Source organism: Chiloscyllium plagiosum, unplaced genomic scaffold (genome assembly GCF_037043375.1).
Source record: "Chiloscyllium plagiosum isolate Xiang-an unplaced genomic scaffold, Cpla_swu_hap1 HiC_scaffold_5, whole genome shotgun sequence".
Lineage (NCBI taxonomy): Eukaryota > Metazoa > Chordata > Chondrichthyes > Orectolobiformes > Hemiscylliidae > Chiloscyllium > Chiloscyllium plagiosum.
Genome location: NW_028270143.1, coordinates 6,989,832 through 7,008,055, shown reverse-complemented (window position 1 = coordinate 7,008,055; position 18,224 = coordinate 6,989,832). Strand labels below are relative to the sequence as shown.

At 42.0% G+C, this 18,224-nt stretch overlaps 1 protein-coding gene across 5 annotated transcripts in view; it reads left to right on the top strand.

The window, feature by feature from the left end:
• Positions 1 to 18,224, top strand: part of creb5b (cAMP responsive element binding protein 5b) — a 508,761-nt gene that overhangs the window by 376,542 nt on the left and 113,995 nt on the right. For all 5 annotated transcript variants that reach the window (XM_087986955.1, XM_043689526.2, XM_043689529.2 and 2 more), the window contains one exon: positions 478 to 588. In XM_087986955.1, the coding sequence (XP_087843081.1) occupies positions 478 to 588 (111 nt within the window). The remainder of the gene's footprint in view (positions 1 to 477; positions 589 to 18,224) is intronic.

The window sequence follows — 18,224 nt, the reverse complement described above, 5'->3', positions numbered from 1 at the left end:
AGTCGTTAATTTCTATGTATGAATCATTCATTCATTTTGAAATTCCATTCTGTAAATAGTGATGAATAATACAGATCAATGCATTAATTAAGTGAATGTGTGGTATCCCAGGAGATGGTAACTTAATCTCAGTATTTTCTATCATTGTATCAACTGAAATTAGATAACACAAACAGACAATAACATAAATAAATATGTAAATGCCTTTTGTTAAAGAACCGGAGAAATTTAGCAAATTATGCAACTCTGAAAGGAACTGGTTTTTCAATCATTGTCACTCGTTGAGCATCTTGGTGGAGAAAGTGTAAATATTTAGTTGTTACTAAGTTAGCCTGTTTTTTAAACAATGTCAAATAAACACAGCCGAGAATATACCTGTCAAAATATAATTGTATGTATCTCAATTGTTAACCTGTAAAATGACACCCTTTTAAAACCAGGTCTAAAATATACATTTTTTTTCTCTCTATTTCAAAGATGGACAGACAATTATCCATGAGCTCTAATATCATGGGAATGCCAGGCCCTTCTCTAAATAATCAGTGCACTCCTCCTCAAGTCCAACAAATGCATTCAGAAGCCAAAATGGTAAGAAAAGCAAAACATTCTTTGTCTGCATGAGTGTGCATGGGGGTGGAAGGGTGTGGAATTATCTGTAATTTCCATGAACCTCATGGTTTTAAATACATTCCAACTGCCTGTAAAGTTAATGTATTACACAGTTTCTGGATTTTTTTTAAGAAGTTTAAATCACAAATAGAGTATATGTTGCTAGTGGTTCTCGAACAGCTTGTTTATTATGGCCCCTGGAGCTCATTGAGTAATTTTTGTCTTGATAGTAATGGTGAAACTTTAGATGTGTTGTAATAGTATTGTTCAGCTCTCAGGAATGTTATAATGAATCAGAATTATCCATAATGGGTGTTGCTTTATACTATTCTACATGAGCTTGTTTAGTATGGTTGCTTAATATCTGACTTGATAATAATGAGTGATTTCTGAATTTGCTGCTTAAGGAATATGGATAAGATATTAGATAACTTACTTATTAAATCATCCAAACAGCTTCCAGTTCTTTGATTTAACTTGGGCTGAGTGACGTTTTCAGATTTTTGGCTTTTATACTTAAGCTTTCCATAGTACTTAAAAATTGATTGTGATTTCAGCAAATTTTATTTGATTTATGGTCTAAGCTGAATTCCAAGTATTGATTGATTCCTTGCTACTGCACATCCTTGTTAGTGTTACACACAAAAAGTGAAAGAATATAACCATATGAATATGTTATTCAATTACAAAACAATGTTTGGAAGACTGAAGTATTTATGTATCTTTATGTATGCTACAGCTCAATGCAGTACATACTTTTACAAGGTGTAGATGTTCTTAATTACATGTAGCTGATGGCATTTCCACAGTAGCTTATTACTACAGACCTGTTTTTGATGCTTGTAGGTAACAGTTAATTTGTTTGAGCCCTGAAATTTACAGGGACAGAACTGGAGAAAGCTTTTATTCAGGAGAAATTTGCAATACCGTACAGGAATTTATCAATTTTTAACCTGCCCCCTGGCAGTGTACAGTCACATTGACAAGTTAGCCAGGTGGGAAGGCCACACTCAGAAAGTTTGCATTTGATCAGGTTAAGTTAGATGGGAGGAAGGATCAAAAGAGATTGTGGAGTAGCAGGTGTGTTTGTGTGTGTTTGTTTCTGTGCATTGAGGGAGTGGGGAGGGTAGACTGGGAAGAGAGATCGGATGAGATTGTGAGATACAAGTTGAAAAGTGGCAGCAGTCAGGATTGATCAGGCATAGCTTCTGGATTGGAGACTGTAATAGGAAGCTAGGCACAACAGGAAATTTACTTAAGGGGCTAGGCAGACACTCTTGCTCCTCCTAACTCACCAGGATTCTCTGAAAAAGCACTTAACTGCTTGATCCACTGGCCTGATTTCCTAAGCCTTGGGAAACCCAGCTCACAACAACTTAATTTAAATCAAGTTCCTAACTGTACTGCCCGAGCTGATTTACATATAAAAATGAGATATCCAGCTTCTCAAGAACAGAACACCAGCTTGTGACAATACAGATGCGTGCACATGTAGCAGTTTCAATCAGATAAACTAATGTTATATTTGAAAGTTGCGTTGTGCCTCTCAGAGCCATTAATTTTTAAAACTCCCTCCCCTCCCCCAAATGTCTTTGATCTCCTTATGAACATAATGGAGCAGATTTTAACTATTGGACAGTTAGTGCAATTGGTATATCATCCATGTTTTGAAGCCTGGGCCTCACTTAGTAGAAGTGCAGTGTCGAGGCATGGAATGGGAATCTTGGTACAACTCACTGCAAATAATCCAACAGTCTGTTGGTTGCCTTGCTGGTTCTGGTGGGGGTGTGATCATGCAAGGCCGAGGGCAGCGGATCTCCAGATTATTGTTATGTGGCTTGAAGGCGCACTCTTGCTTTTAATTTTAAAGTAATCTTTCTGAGGCCTCTGCAATCTGCAAATCTGGCCAAATCACGAAAGCTGTTCCCTCTGTGCAATTGAGCCTGAAAGTAGCAACCAGAGTCCTATGTATGTGATGTAGGCCCTGACTCACATATTAAAAGAGTCTACTACCTAAAACAGCAGCACTTTTCAGGATGGCAGCAACAGCATTGTTATGGTTAGTAGATAATAAATGCTTCACAGCTATTTTAATGCTGCTTCTGTAGTACATTTTGAAATCACCAGTAATGAATCCACAGTTGCAACTGATACTCTCCAGGATATCTCAGCACCCTGTGGTCGAATCCATCGTTGGGCCACCATCAATAAAAGAGCTACAAAAACAATCAAGTGGATGAAAAACAACAAAACGTGTAGCCCTGATGTATCCCAACTGAAGTCTTTAAAGATTTTGGATCTTTGTTCACTTTGAGGCTCCACACACTTTGCCTGTGAATTGCGATGGAGAAAGAGTTATCTGCAACCCACCTGATTTGAGGAATGTAACAGTTAGTAACTGTCTTCGATTAGGAAGAGAAATCATATTGTGCAAACTATCAGACTATGCCCCTATTGTCTGTAGCAGGGAAACTCCTGACACACTATCATCCACTTCCTATGGCTGAGGAAGTCCTTCTAGAAACACAGTACACTTCAGACTTTGCAGAGGATCCTCTCACAATCCAAGAATGCGAGCAGAAACTCTTCATGGCATTCATCAACCCGACCAAACATTTCATTCAGTAATTTGCAAAGCTCTTTGGACTGGTCTCCAGAGATTTGGAAACTTCATCACAATCCTGCAAATTCTTCCAAAGGATACGACTGCAAGTGCCTTGAGTGGAAGATATTAAACAAATGCCTTCAAAGTCAATGCAAGGGTTGAGCAGGTCTATATGAGAGCTGCAACACTATTTCCAAGTGGCCATTTACTTCAAAGATCAAATGGCCCTTGATGTGAATATTAAATACTACTTAGATGGAAAACTCTTTACTCTCAGTTGCCTTTATGCCAAGATTATACACACCACCATAGATGTACGTGACCGGCAGCACATGGATGACTGTAATGTCATTGCCCACTTTGCACCAGATTTGTAAGTCATTCTCAATCTCTTCAATTCAAATACTTCCTTTGTTGGTCAGAGTATTGAGTACAGGAGTTGGGAGGTCAAGTTGCGGCTGTACAGGATATTGCTCAGGCCACTTTTGGAATATTGTGTGCAATTCTGGTCTCCTTCCTATTGGAAGGATGCGTTAAAAGGGTTCATAAATTCAACCCTGACTGACTTTGGGAATATTAGACAAATGAGCGACTTCCGCATCCAGGCATTAAGTGTATTTCCACTTACCTGCTGGATCCACTTTACCTGATTCACCGGTCTTTTGATTTCTCCACACAAACCTTTCAGCTTGCCACTTCTCACCCCTCCTGTTTAACTGTTCTGACCTCTGCTCTGCTCTGGTTCCTTGTTTGACACCTTCCCTGACCTCAGACCTCCCTTCAGATATGCACCATTATCTACCTTTGAACTTGGCCTCTGATTGTACCTCTGGCTCCAATCTTTCCTTCCTATGATACAACTCCCATTTCCCTCCAGCCTTTTTGACCCTTAGCTCAACCCCCCCATTTCTTCACTTTGCCCCAAGCTATGGTCTGCTCAACAACCAGCTAGCCCCTCAGTCTAGCCTGGTGTGACTGTGAAATAGGGTTAAAATGGTAACTGCATATTTTAGAACTTAACCCATGCTTCTAAGTTTCCCGATCACAAATTTTCACCCCTACCATTCTGTCTTAGCCTCTGAAAGAATGTCAAGATCATTGTCTGAGGAACAAATAAGATATGTTTCAGTGATGCAAAATGTTTTACATAAATATCATCTTGCATTTGAAATGATAGGGACACAGTTGCCGCAGTTGCCATGTGATCCTATGAATTTCTGGAGTAATTTCTGTATTATTCATTGATGTCGGGGCTGACCAAGATGTGGGAAGTCCCTGCACTGGAAGTTTTGTTTCCCTTGTTCATTCAAAGTATGATGTGAGACTGGAGACTGATACACCAAGTAGTGGGGTGAGATTGGAAGAATTTTTTTTTAAGGTTGGCTTGGGTTCCCTATACCAGAGTACGATGAACTGAAGGGAGGATTTAGGTAACTCCGCAATGTCTGGCAGGCATGGAGGTCAGATGTACCTTAGATGCCTTCCAGTGGCTTCACAATCTGTGATGGGGCAAATGTTAAAGTACATTGTGAATTTTGGGCTTAGGCAACACGCTTGTCTCATAATCTTTGGGAGAATATTCCTTTTTTTGTAAAGTAAACACAAAAATTGTGCAAAGCTCAATAAATAATAATACATTGTGTTTTGAATTATCAAGTAAGCATTAAAATATCAAATTTAATTTCGACTTTACTTTCCTTGTCTGCTCAACATTGAAGCAGTTGTTTTCATTTTTAAATGATAGTTTGCGATAATCATCTTAGATGGGGAGGGGTTTCCTACGAGGTGAAACCCCCCATATTTCCTCTCTGTCATGTCCCAACTCAACCTTGTCCACCAATATACCAGACAAAACCTTGGACTGCATCCAGGCTCCAACCATCAGTGTCTGTTTCTAAGGAATTGTTGCAATTCCCGTGCAGCCAGCATTTGTGTTGGTGCATCAGGATAGGACAGCAGCCAGTGTTTCATGAACTGGCAACTTTTAGAAAGGCTGGACCTTCTCTTTGAAATGGCGGCATGTCAATTGGCTAAGAGTGGAAAAATGCTCTTATGACTTTTCCCTCTGTGGGCATGGAGAGGCACCAGAAATGGAAAAGGATAAAATTTTTAAAAAATGGAAATGTCACTAATATTGAAATCATTGTACAGGAAGCAAAGCAAATGGAATTAAGCACGAGAAGTATGTCAAAAATATTTTGAACATTTGCAACATCAGTGTTCATAGGAAGAAAGACTGCATTTCTGTGAAATTTTTGTGTGGGGGGGGTGTTCTCGGAGGTTGTTTGGCTGTTAAATGTTAGTTAATCATGACAAACATAGCTTAGGTTTTTCAATAACCTTCAATGCTATGATAATGGATAATCAGTCCTCATTCTTGCTGTTTCAATGATTTCTGATTAGATTCCACTGCAACAGCACAGCAAGTGGAGGAGCAGGGCACTGCTGACAACAGCTTCCAGATTTCTGCTGTTATCTGTGCAAATGCAAACACTAGGAGTTGTTGTCAGTTTCACCCTGTAACAACAGTCTATGTTGCTGCCTAACTGCTAGTTTAGCAAAATCTGAGCTGTGGTTCTTTTTTCAGAATAATATAGGTAGAAGATTTTTTTCAAAAAGTTTGTTTTGAAAGCACAAAAAGGAACTACCTGCAGAAATGTCATTATATGTTGTTTTTTAATGTAACACCTTAGTCAAAATAGGTAATTAATATTTTGCAACTTCATGCCTCCAAATCACATTGCATCTGCTTGCATTCTAATAAACTGAGGTATAGGACTCAAACTTATAGTTACCTCATTAAAGGTAATGAGACTGCCCTCAACATCACAGTAATACAGCATTGCCACAACTAAGTTTCCTATAAATTTGCCTTTGCAAAATTTCTCAGAGCTTAACTTGTTTTGAAAAAAGTCATTTGCAAGGTAGATGTTTATTGGATTTTTAATATCGGCCAAAATGGCACCAGCACATGTGCAGGAATGGCCCATGATGTCAACTGGCCTCAACTGGTTGCGGGAAATGCTGCTGATGTCACCAGGCTGGGGATGAGGGGACTGGAAGTGAGGTGGAGGAGGAGACTGGGGCTGATGAAGGAGAGATTCCCCTCTCCGGCATTGTTGGAGAAGAAGAACCATTATTCCTTCAACACCATCGTGCCACATGGCTCTCTCCAGCTGCCATGCTGCTAGGGCAGAGGCCCTTTCTAGATCCAAGAGGCTGTTCTCAGGAGCCAGACTGCATGTTTCACCCACATCTGCTACTCCACCTCTCAGTTACTTTTGAAGAAGAAGTGATGGATATGCGTAAAGAACCATGATTCGAATGCTCCTGTCAGAGATTCTTGTGTATGTATCACTTACAGGGCTTTGGTGTGCCTGCACAGTAAATTTTTGTCATGTGGGTAGTGCACAGTTATAGCGTTTATGCACACTTCCATCATTTACATCAACTCTCTCTTGTGTATGTGTTCTCCTTACAGCACCTGGAGGTGATGTTCAAATGATTCACAGCCTTTCACTTAGGGAATATAGGACTGAGGAACAGGAATAGACCATTTGGCCTCAGAGCCTCCCACCAAGTCAGCCTTTACTATCATGTGGAGAGTCATAGAGTGACACAGCATGGGAACAAACCCTTCAGTCCAACTACTCCATGCCAACCATGCATCTAAACTAACTAGTCCCACCTGCCTACATTTAACCCATATCCCTCCAAACCTTTCCCATTCATGTAATAACCCAGAGGTTTTCTAAATGTTGTAACATTGCATTCACCATTTCCTCTGGGCGTTGACTGCACACACTAATCTGTTTCTTTTGTAAAATAGTTGTCCCTCGTGTTCTTTTTAAATCTTTTTCCTCTCACCGTAAAAGTATGCTCCCTAGTTTTGAACTCCCCCACCATAGAGAAAAGACCCTTGCTGTTCCAGCATTCCCAGAGCCACCTCTTAGAATGAACAGAACCTCTTACACTCAAGTTTCTTTTTCTAAATTCAATTTTCCACCACCAGGAAGAAAGGAAACACCCGAGTGGCCAGTGACAAGCAGTGCCCTTCACATCAAAGGGTAATGCTGTGTGATCAAACAGTGAAGGGGAGGGCAGGGACTAAATCAAAATAGAGTTGGAGGGGGAAATAATGCACTCCTCTCCCTGCGGCGCCCACCTCTCCCTGAACAACTCCAGGGTGTTGGTGGACACCGTGTGCTCCTTCTCCAAGGACACCCGGGCCCTAACGTAACCGCGGAAGAGGGGCAGGCAGTCGGCCCTAACGACCCCCTCCAAGGCCCGCTGCCTCGACCTGTTAATGGCCAGTTTGGCCAGGCCCAGGAGCAGACCCACGAGGAGGTCTTCAGACCTGCCCTCCTTCCTCTGTACCGGGTGCCCAAAGATCAGGAGCGTGGGACTGAAGTGCAACCAAAAGCAGAGGAGGAGGTTTTTCAGGAAATCAAAAAGGGAGTGCAAACGCCCACACCCAATATACACGTGGTCCACGGACTCCACAGCGCCACAGAACAAGCAGTTGGACTGGGAGTCCGTGAACCACCGCAATCTGCGGTTGCAAAGGACCACTGCGTGCAGCACCCTCTGCCCCAGATCCCTGAGAGAAAGGGGGAGGACTCCCGCGTAGAGAGCCCTCCACTGGGGATCCCCACCGCCCGGTGGCAAATGGGCACGCCAAGGCATGTCCGGACGGTGGATGAGGGAGAAGAGGTGGATGGTGTGCAGCAGCAGTCTGTACAGGGCTCTTCTTTTTATTTCCCTAAACGAAACAAAATTAAAATTTCGGAGGCGGCTCAGGTTGTGGGGCACAGGCTCCCGCGGGAAGTACGGGACCTTGGGGCCAATGTGAAATTCCGTCCGGGCTTGGGTGAGCACGGACGGGATCCCACCGCACACCTGAGCGTCCTCCAACTGGTGCACTACGTCGGGTCCAAGCACCGCCGTTTTAAGGCGTCGGATGGCGGTGGCCACGTACTGGACGTCTACCGCTGCCCTGCCTGCTACGTCCTGCGGCAGCGTGCAGCCCAGGCCCCCAGCACCCAGCACGTCCCCGACCCTGGTCACCCTCGCCGCCGCGGCCCTCCCCTCCGACAGCCACTCGAACCGGCAAGTACGGAGGTGCGGATTCCTGAGCAACGGCTCCCTGACGACAGCCGCTACTCCAGCCGGAGGGTAGGCGCGACGCGATTCGACCATGTTCCAGACAGTGATCAGGTCCTGGTAAAAGACAGGCAGCATCTTGAGGGCGACCTCCAAACCGTCACGGTCGACGAACAGGAGCTGCGTGTCGTAGTTGAGGTTACGCACCTGGCAGAAAAAATACGTCGCCAGGGCACACCACCCAGGAGGAGGCTCGACGTAAAGGTATCGCCGCAAGGTCTGAAGGCGGAACGTCGCGACCTGGGGGCGGACGCACACCAGCGACTGACCACCCTCCTCAATAGGGAGACTCAGAACCTGCGCGGCGACCCAGTGCATCTTTTTGTCCCAGAAGAAATCGACCAACGTTCTCTGGATGTCAGCGACAAAGCCAGGAGGAGGGGCCAAAGTGACCAGCCGGTACCACAGCATGGCGGCCATACACTCGAGTTTATATCTTTTAGCCTGGGCTCCCTGATTGGACCAGATTAACAGCCCCAATCATGGAATTCATATTCTATGACATCCACTTGGCTGACCTTGTCACAAGTTCAAAGGTTTGGTGCTGGAAAAGCACAGCAGGTGAGGCAACATCGAAGGGGCAGGAGAATCGACATTTCAGGCATAAGCCCTTCGTCTGGAGTGACCTTGTTGCAATCTCTACAACTACTTCCTGATTTCTCCATAACATCTGAGATCCATTGTTTATCAAAAGTCTATTGAACTCATCCTTGAGTAAATTCAGTGACCCACCACTATTTCTTTCTGTGGAAGAGAATTCAATAGAGTAACAACCCATCTGAGAAAAAAAGAAATTCTTTATCACCATCTTAAAATGAATCCTTATTATTCTTAAATTATGTCTGCTAGTCCTTACCACTCTCTCAAGAAGAAGCATCTTTTCAGTATCCACTCTGACAGGTCCCCTCTTGTACATTTCAGCTGTCAGTTTTCTAACCTCCAATGGGTAATGGTCCAATCTGTTCCACTTTTCTTCATGAGACATGTTCCTCAGCCCAGGAATGAATTAAGTGAACCTTTTCTGAACTGCTTTTCATATAATTGTATCTTCTTCCAGATAATTAGAGACCAAAACTGTTCACTATGGTCCAGAAGTGTTTATTAATTTAAACAACATCTGAACAGATGTTCTGAACCAAAATCCACATCAACTGGTGAAATGCTGATTTGACTTTGTTGTGGAATAAAGCTACGTCCTGGTTGAGGATTTGGCTTCTCAATGACCAATCTCTTTGATCCGTGGCACTGTAAGTGAGATAAATTATCAAGCTCACAATGCAGTACAATTGTCTTTTCACTGCTGCTCATAACGTATGTTCCAAGCTGACAGCCTACCTACAAAAACATTCCGGCTCCTTCCTAGGAAAGTACACATCTGTCATTATATTTTAATCAATCTGTTTGGATGTGCTACAACTCACATCTGTGGTCACTTCATCCTGAGGTGGGACTCAAACTTTCTGACCTAAAGGTAAGGCATTACCGTTCTGCTGCAAGACTTCACTTTTCTGCTAGTTATAAGTGAACTCTAATACCAATTGACAGCAGAAGGATTTTGTTTGCATCATGCTGATACAAACTATATCTACACCAGCCAAGTAAACAAACTATAAGCGCTGCAATGAGGATTACTACCAAATTAACAACTAGGAACCTGTTTACTCCAGGCCCCCTCCATTACCAAATCCCTGTCTGCAATCAATTATACTCTTTAGGGAGCTCATCGTCCCAGCATCTGTACATGGAGAACACATGTCTGCAAGCTAAGAATATTTAAATATATTGAAAATAAACCTCCGTCTCATTATAGTCATCAGATTTCAGCTAGTATATACAAGTGGTGCACCCAAGCTAATTCTGCCTGCCTGTGGGAATCCATGTAACTACAGTATGGAATTTCCTGACTACAGATGCCCAGGATTAACTAACTGCATAATTTGGTAATAATGTTCACTGTGCTAACCGGGAATTGAAATGCAAGTACTAGTGCGTTTGTTTTTGCTGTATTTATCTGTTGTAAAAATTCTAAAGCACGGTTTATGTTCTGAATTGCAAAGTACTTGTGGCAATGAGTACTTTTCAGTTCTCCCACCGATGACCTTTACTAAGATTAAATATGGTACAAAACTTGTCAGGAGCAGTACTTATAAAATTATATTAACTTATTATGTTCTATATCCTGTGAATTCATTTCTAGTGTGGGGATCTTCTGCATCCCAAAATAAATAAATTTTATTTAAGTCTTCATTTTGCAAATTCGCAGTAGGAGAAAAAAACGAGTTTCTTATTAACTGGTTCCGATTATATGGTTTTCATTTTTACACTTGGATTAAGATGGGCTTCCACCCATCTTAAGTAATATGCTGAGTTTACCATCTGGAGCGCAGTTTACAATGAAAAATATGCCAATCACGGTTTGTTTTAAGTGTATACGTCAGAAAAGTGATGTATCAACTGTTTAGGTAGCTAATTCACTGTGCAGTATCTGCTATGGTGATATTCTCATCTTCACTGACTGGCATTGTTACTTTTCATGGAATGAGGATGCTACTGAGCAAGCAGGATTTATTGTCTATTCCTAATTTCCTTAAGAAGGTTGTGGTGAGCTTTCTTAATGAATTACTGCAGTTTATGGTTGCAGGGACACTCACAATGTTGTTTGGAAGGGAGTGCTAGTATTTTGACCTAATGACACTGAAGGAATGGCAATACATTTCGTAGTGTAGAAAGTGTATGGCTTGGAGAAGAACTTGCAGGTGACAGTATTCTCATGCAGCCCTTGTTGTACCAGGCAGGAGAGGTTACAGCTTTGTAGTGTGCTACTGAAGAAACTTGATTCCACATCTCAAAGATGACACACACTGCAACCAAATAAAAGGAACACATGATGTCCACAGTCCCCCCTCAACTTTCAGAGGGAGATTGATGGTGGCTGGTGTGTACTATTTCCCCTACAATTCCATTTGGATTTAGTCCCCTCCCTTCCTTCATCCTCTTTTTGCTTTTTGTTTTTGTTTTAAAATTTTCCTTTGTGCTAGGTGTAACTTCAATTAATAGAATTTCCCCTGATTCCCCTAACTCTTACTACGTTTGGTTATAATGAGACCACAAGCTGATTGGCCACCATGAACCCAAATGGAGAATCAGTGACCAGGTTATTCTTTTGCAAGTGCTCGATAGCACTGTAGAGGATCTCTTCCATATCTTTGCCAATGATCATGAGTAGACTGATAGGGGTAGTAACTGACTCGGTTGAATTTGTCTTTTCATGACATACCTGGGTAATTTCCCACATTGTGATGTAGTTACTGGTGAGGTAGTTGTATTTGAACAGTTTGTCTGAGGAAACTCAACACTTTTGGCAGCGAGAAATGAGAGTTAACACTTTGAGTCCTGTGACCTTTCTTAAGAATTGACAGTAGCTCGGAAAAGGTGGTGTTTATGCTGATGACAGGGGTTGGGAGGAAGGACAGGAGTGAGCAGATGTGCACAGCCATCCTATTTTCAGCCTTTCTTCTTCTCTTGCTCACTATCAACCATCCCTATATATGCCAAACTTTGTTTTGCTCTCTTTGGGCTCCATCTCCACCTATCTGCTCACTCCATCTCTGTTTCCTATATCCTCTGCCATCAGCTTAAATACAACCTTTTCCGAGCTGCTATCAGTTCTGAAGAAGGATCACTGGACTTGAGACCTTAATTCTGCTTTCTCACCACAGAGGGGATCCTGAGGGATATGATTTACACGTATTTAGAAAGGCAAGGACTGATTAGGGATAGTCAGTATGGCTTTATGTGTGGGAAATCATTTCTCACTAATTTGATTGAGTTTTTTGAAGAAGAAACAAAGAGAATTGTTGAGGACAGAGTGGTAGACGTGATCTACACGGAACTTCAGGAAGGCTTTCAACACGGTTCCTCATGGAAGACTGATTAGCAAGGTTAGATCTCATGGAATACAGGGAGAACTAGCCATTGGATACAGAACTGGCTCAAAGGTAGAAGACAGAGGGTGGTGGTGAAGAGTTGCTTTTCAGACTGGAGGCCTGTGACCAGTGGAGTGCCACAAGGATCGGTGCTGGGTCCGCTACTTTTCATCATTTATGTAAATAATTTGGATGTGAGCATAAGAGGTATAGTTAGTAGGTTTGCAGATGACACCAAATTTGGAGGTGTATTGGACAGCGATGAAGGTTACCTCAGATTACAACAGGATCTTGATCAGATGGGCCAATGGGCTGGGACGTGGCAGATGGAGTTTAATTTGGATAAATGAGAGGTGCTGCATTTTGGAAAAGCAAATCAGAGGAAGACTTATACACTTAATGGTAAGGTCCTGGGGAGTGTTGCTGAACAAAGGTTCCTTGGAGTGCAGGTTCATTATTGCTTGAAAGTAGAATCACAAACAGATAGGATAGTGAAGAAGACGATTAGTATGCTTTTCCTTTTGGTCAGAGCACTGAGTACAGGAGTTGGGAGGTCATGTAGCAGATGTATAGGACATTGGTTAGGCCACTTTTGGAATATTGCTTGCAATTTTAGTCTCCTTCCTATAGGAGGGATATTGTGAAACTTGAAAGGGTTCAGGTAAGATTTACAAGAATGTTGCCAGGGTTGGAAGATTTGAGCTATAGGGAGAGGCTGAATAGGTTGGGACTGTTTTCCCTGGAGCATCAGAGGCTGAGGGGTGACTTTATAGAGGTTTATAAAATCATGAGGGGCATTGATAGGATAAATAGACAAGGTCTTGTCTCTGGGGTGGACGAGTTCAGAACTAGAGGGCATAGGTTTAGGGTGAGAGGGGAAAAATATAAAAGGGACGAAGGGGCAACTTTTTCACACAGTGGTGGAGTGTCCGAGGAAGTGGTGGAGGCTGGTACAATTACAGCATTTAAAAGGCATCTGGATGGGTATATGAATAGGAAGGGTTTAGAGGGATATGGGCCAAGTGCTGGCAAATGGGACTAGATTGGGTTGGGATATTTGATCGGCATGGACGAGTTGAACCGAAGGGTCTCTTTCTATGCTGTACATCTCTATGACTCTATGCTTCCAGACCTGCTGAGTTTCTCCATTAACTTCTGTTTTTGTTTCAGATTTCCAGTATCTGCAGTTTTTTTGTTTTATATTAGCTTGGGTCGGGGCATGGCTAGTCCTGGAGCAGATTAGTATTAGAAATATTGCTGGATATTGTCAAGGCTCATAGCCTTTGCAGCATAAAGTGCCATCAGCCATTTCTTGATATTATACAGACTGCATCAAATTGGTTGAAAACTGGCATCTATGATTCTGAGTTGAGGAATGAAGATGGATCATTCATTTGGCACTTTTGACTGGTAATGGTTTTAAATACTTCAGGAGAAAGTGAGGTCTGCAGATGCTGGAGATCAGAGCTGGAAATGTGTTGCTGGAAAAGCGCAGCAGGTCAGGCAGCATTCAGGGAACAGGAGAATCGACGTTTTGGGCATAAGCCTGAAGAAGGGCTTATGCCCGAAACGTCGATTCTCCTGTTCCCTGGATACTGCCTGACCTGATGCGCTTTTCCAGCAACACATTTCCAGCTTTTAAATACTTCAGTCTTGTCGATGTGCCGGGCTTCCTATCTCACCGATGGGGATATTTGTGGAGCATCCACTTCCCATTAGTTGTTTAATTGAATGACTGAATGTTGCAGTACTACAGAGCTTAGATCAGGTCCTTTTTTTTGTGGAATCGCTTAGTTCTGTCTATTACATGCTGCTTCCATTGTTTGCCATGCATGTAGTCCTATGTTGTATTCAGGTTGCTACCTCATTTTCAGGTATTCCTGGTTCTGCCTCTTGCATGCCCTTCAATAGTCAAGAACCTTCCAGCTTGATGGCAATAGTAGACTGGGGGATTCGTCAGGTCTGGAGGTTACATATTGTACTGAATACAAATCCTTCACTACTAATGACCCGCAGCACCTTATGGATGCCCTTTTCTGAGTTGTTAGATCTGCTTGGTCTATCCCATTTAGCATGATGTCGTGCCACACAATATGGCAGAGGATATCCACAGTGTGAAGATGGAAGTTGATCCCCACAAAAACTGTGCAGTAGTCACTCCTATTGATACAGTCATGGACAGATGCATCTGTGACAGGTAAGTTGTTGAGGACAAGGTCAAGTAGATTTTTTTCCCTCTTGCTGGTTCTCTCACCACTTGCTGCAGACCCAGTCTAGCAGCTATGTCCTACAGAAATCAGCCAGCTCACTCACATGTGGTGCTACCCAGCCACTCTTGGTGTTGGACATTGAAGTCAAGACAAGATTAAGCTGCCAAAACAGATGCAAATCCTGTCCAGGATCGAGCTGCCATGAAAGCAGTTCATTTCAGTACTACGAACATTTGATTCCTTAACAGCAGCCTGCTGTATGATGCTGGCTATTAGGTCTCATTTAGGCCAAACACTGAAACAGGAGCAATAAAGACAAATTTGGGCACTCAAAGAAAGGAGTACCATAGTAATTGACTTGCATGATGGGCAAAATGCCCCCTTCTGCAATAACACTGCTGTGATTTAAAATTGAGATGAAGAGGAATTTCTTCATTCAGAGGTTGGTGAATATTTGGGATTCTCTACCAGAGAGGGCTGTAAATATCAATCATTGACCAAGTTCAAGACAGAAATCAATACATTTGTGGCAAATAATAACATCATGGGATAAGCACATTGCATGGGAAAATGATGTTGAGACAGAAGATCAGATCAGTCATTATCTAATTGAATGACTGAGCAGGCTCAGTATGCTGAATGCTCTGTTCCTGTTCCTGTTCCAAACACACTGCCCTTACAAATCTCTATTTCTGCGATCAAGTTGTCACCTCCCAAATCATGTTTGAATTTCACCAATCAAGTTTCCATCCCTCCCATAGCATTAAAACAAATTGTGATCAGTTACTCTGACCATGGTACACCATCCTTACTTTCAATTTTGACTTCTTTTCTGCCTTCTACATAATGGTGCTCATCAATTACCTCCAATGCCTCTACTTGTATTTTCCAGTTCAAAAAGCTTTGAAGGTAATTGAAACTTTTCTAACTGCAACTCTGGTGGAGATCAGTGAACTCAATTCTACTGAAGGTTGAACCTGGAAGATTCATGGTCTATTCGCCTCAACTTGTGCAATGGCCTTTCTTGTTGAGTTCAGTAGAGCTCAGCTGTTATAAAGTGGCCCAGAGGACATTTGCTGAAAATGTGTTGCTGGAAAAGCGCAGCAGGTCAGGCAACATCCAAGGAACAGGAGAATCGACGTTTCGGGCATAAGCCCTTCTTCAGGACATTATGAAGAAGGCTTATGAAGAAGGCTTCTTCAGGCTTATGCCCAAAACGTCAATTCTCCTTCTCCTTGGATGCTCCCTGACCTGCTGCGCTTTTCCAGCAACACATTTTCAGCTCTGATCTCCAGCATCTGCAGCCCTCACTTTCTCCCAGAGGACATTTGTATAATATGTGTTGTAAAACGTAATACTATCAATAATCATGTATTGTTCTCAGTGTTATTCCAGGAACCTGTTCAAATCTTAAGAGTTTCAGATGAACAGCACAGAAGGAGGCTATTGAACAATTGAGGGTGTTCTAGTTCACTTATAACATAATTCAGTTAACCCCACACACCTGCTTTTGCCCTGTATCCTTGTAATTTTTTTCAGTTTAGCATGTTTATCCAGTTACCTTTTGGAATGTTGCTGGTGAATCTTTATCCCTAACCCAATTGATCAGCCCACTTCAAATTTGATCTAATTGTTGCAGAAAACAGATCTTCTTTATGTTGTTTCAGTTTCTTCTGCCAATCACATTAAATTTGTGCCCTCTGGTGATCAAACCTTCATCCATCGGAAACAGCTTCTCCTTATTTACTCCTTCTAAACCCTAAATGATTTTGAACACTTCTATCAAATCTTCTCAGCCTTCTCAATATCTGAACTGGAATGATAAGATTTTGAAATTATGTTTGACCCCCTGGTAATGGCTGTTTCATACTTGAGGAGTTTTGACAGAAAGCCCCTGCAGACATTTTTTTTTTATGAATCACTTTCTCCTCAAATGATGAGCATGAGAAAATGTGCCAATTTCAAATGCTTGTAGATAAAATGACTGTAAATCTACAATCTTTTCTCTTCCTAAAAAATAGATTTTAAAATTACCTCTGATAGGAGAGAATGAAAAATGAACCCATCATTTTGGAATAATTAATATCTTTATATCTGCTGACTATTAATTATAAGTAACAGCTTCAACAGTGTTAAGCAGCACTATTTGCATTATTCTCTGTTGCCTTTGTGTTTCACTCGGAACTCTGGCAGCTGGAAGGGAGAAACTAATTTGAAGATTTTGTTGCAAGGCCCAGCGTAAAGAATTTTGTACTGCATTGAAAATTACCAAGTTGGAATATATACATGAAGAACATCCACAGCTCTTGATTTGTTCTTGTTTCATTCCTGGAAACAAAATAAATTATTGCATGCTGGTTGTGTGTGCATCCTTCATGTCTATTTAACCATTTCCATTCCATAGAGTTTGACATATTTATTAAAATAACTGAACTCATAAGGTAGTATTTGCACGTTTATCTGTACTAATGATTGATATCAATTGCAGTTTTTCATGTCTTTCTGATTCTGCTATGAAATTATTAGACTTCATTAAAGCTAATATCCAGACCAAATGTCTACCATTTTATGTTAGTTCTTCAATTCAAAACTGGTAGACCAGGTAGTTGTCTGTAGCTTTGGACCCTAGTTTTTTTTTGTTCATTCGAGGAATGTTGGTTTCACTGACTGGGCCACTATATATTGCCCATGCCAAGATGCCCTTGAGAAGGTGGTGGTGAGCTGCCTTCTTGAATCACTGCAGTCCATTTGCTATAGGTAGGCCATAATGCTGTTAGGGAGAGAATTCCCAGTACTTTGATACAGCAATACTGAGAAAACAACAATATATTTTCATGTTAGCGGCTTGGGGTGGACCTTGCAGGTTGTTGTGTTCTTAAGCATCTCCAGCTCTCCTTCTGAGTCATAGTGGTCATGTGTTTAGAAGGTGCTGTCTGAGAAATCTTGGAGAATTTCTGCAGTGCGTTTTGTAGATGATGCACACTGCTGCTGCTGAGAGTCTCAACGATTGAGGGAGTGAATGTTCATAGATACATTACCAGTCAAGTGAACTACTTTGTCCTCAAAGGTGTCAAATCTCTTGAGTATTGCTGCAGCTGCATCAAGTAAAGTGGGGAATATTCCATCGCATTCTTGATTTGTGCCTTGTAGATGGTGAACAGGTTTTGGGGAGTCGCGGGAGAGCTACTATAAAATTTCTAGCTTATTATTTAACAAATGGTATGTACCACATCCTGTGAACTTAGTGAATAATATGCAAACTAGTTGTTTCTTTGGTAATTTGGTGTTACAAGCATTGCAAACAAGATAGAAATAAAAGTCTGTTCCAGTTTTTAATAGTTTGGACGTGCCGGTGTTGGACTGGGGTGGACAAAGTTAAAAGTCACACAGCACCAGGTTATAGTCGAGAGTGTGGTGCTGGAAAAGCACAGCAGGTCAGGCAGCATCCGAAGAGCAGGAAAATTGATGTTTCAGGCATAAGCCCTTCATCATGAATGTAGTTGTGGCCCCTTGATGAAGGAGCAGCGCTTCGAAAGCTAGTGCTTCCAAATAAACCTGTTGGACTATAACCTGGTGTTGTGTGATTTTCAAGTTTTTAATGGAGTCTTTAATTTGACTACAAAGCTTAATGTATGCACAATCTGTATGGGAAGGTTTTAACCTTATTACCTATGATAGTGTCCTAGGCAATAAATGACAGTGCTTATACTT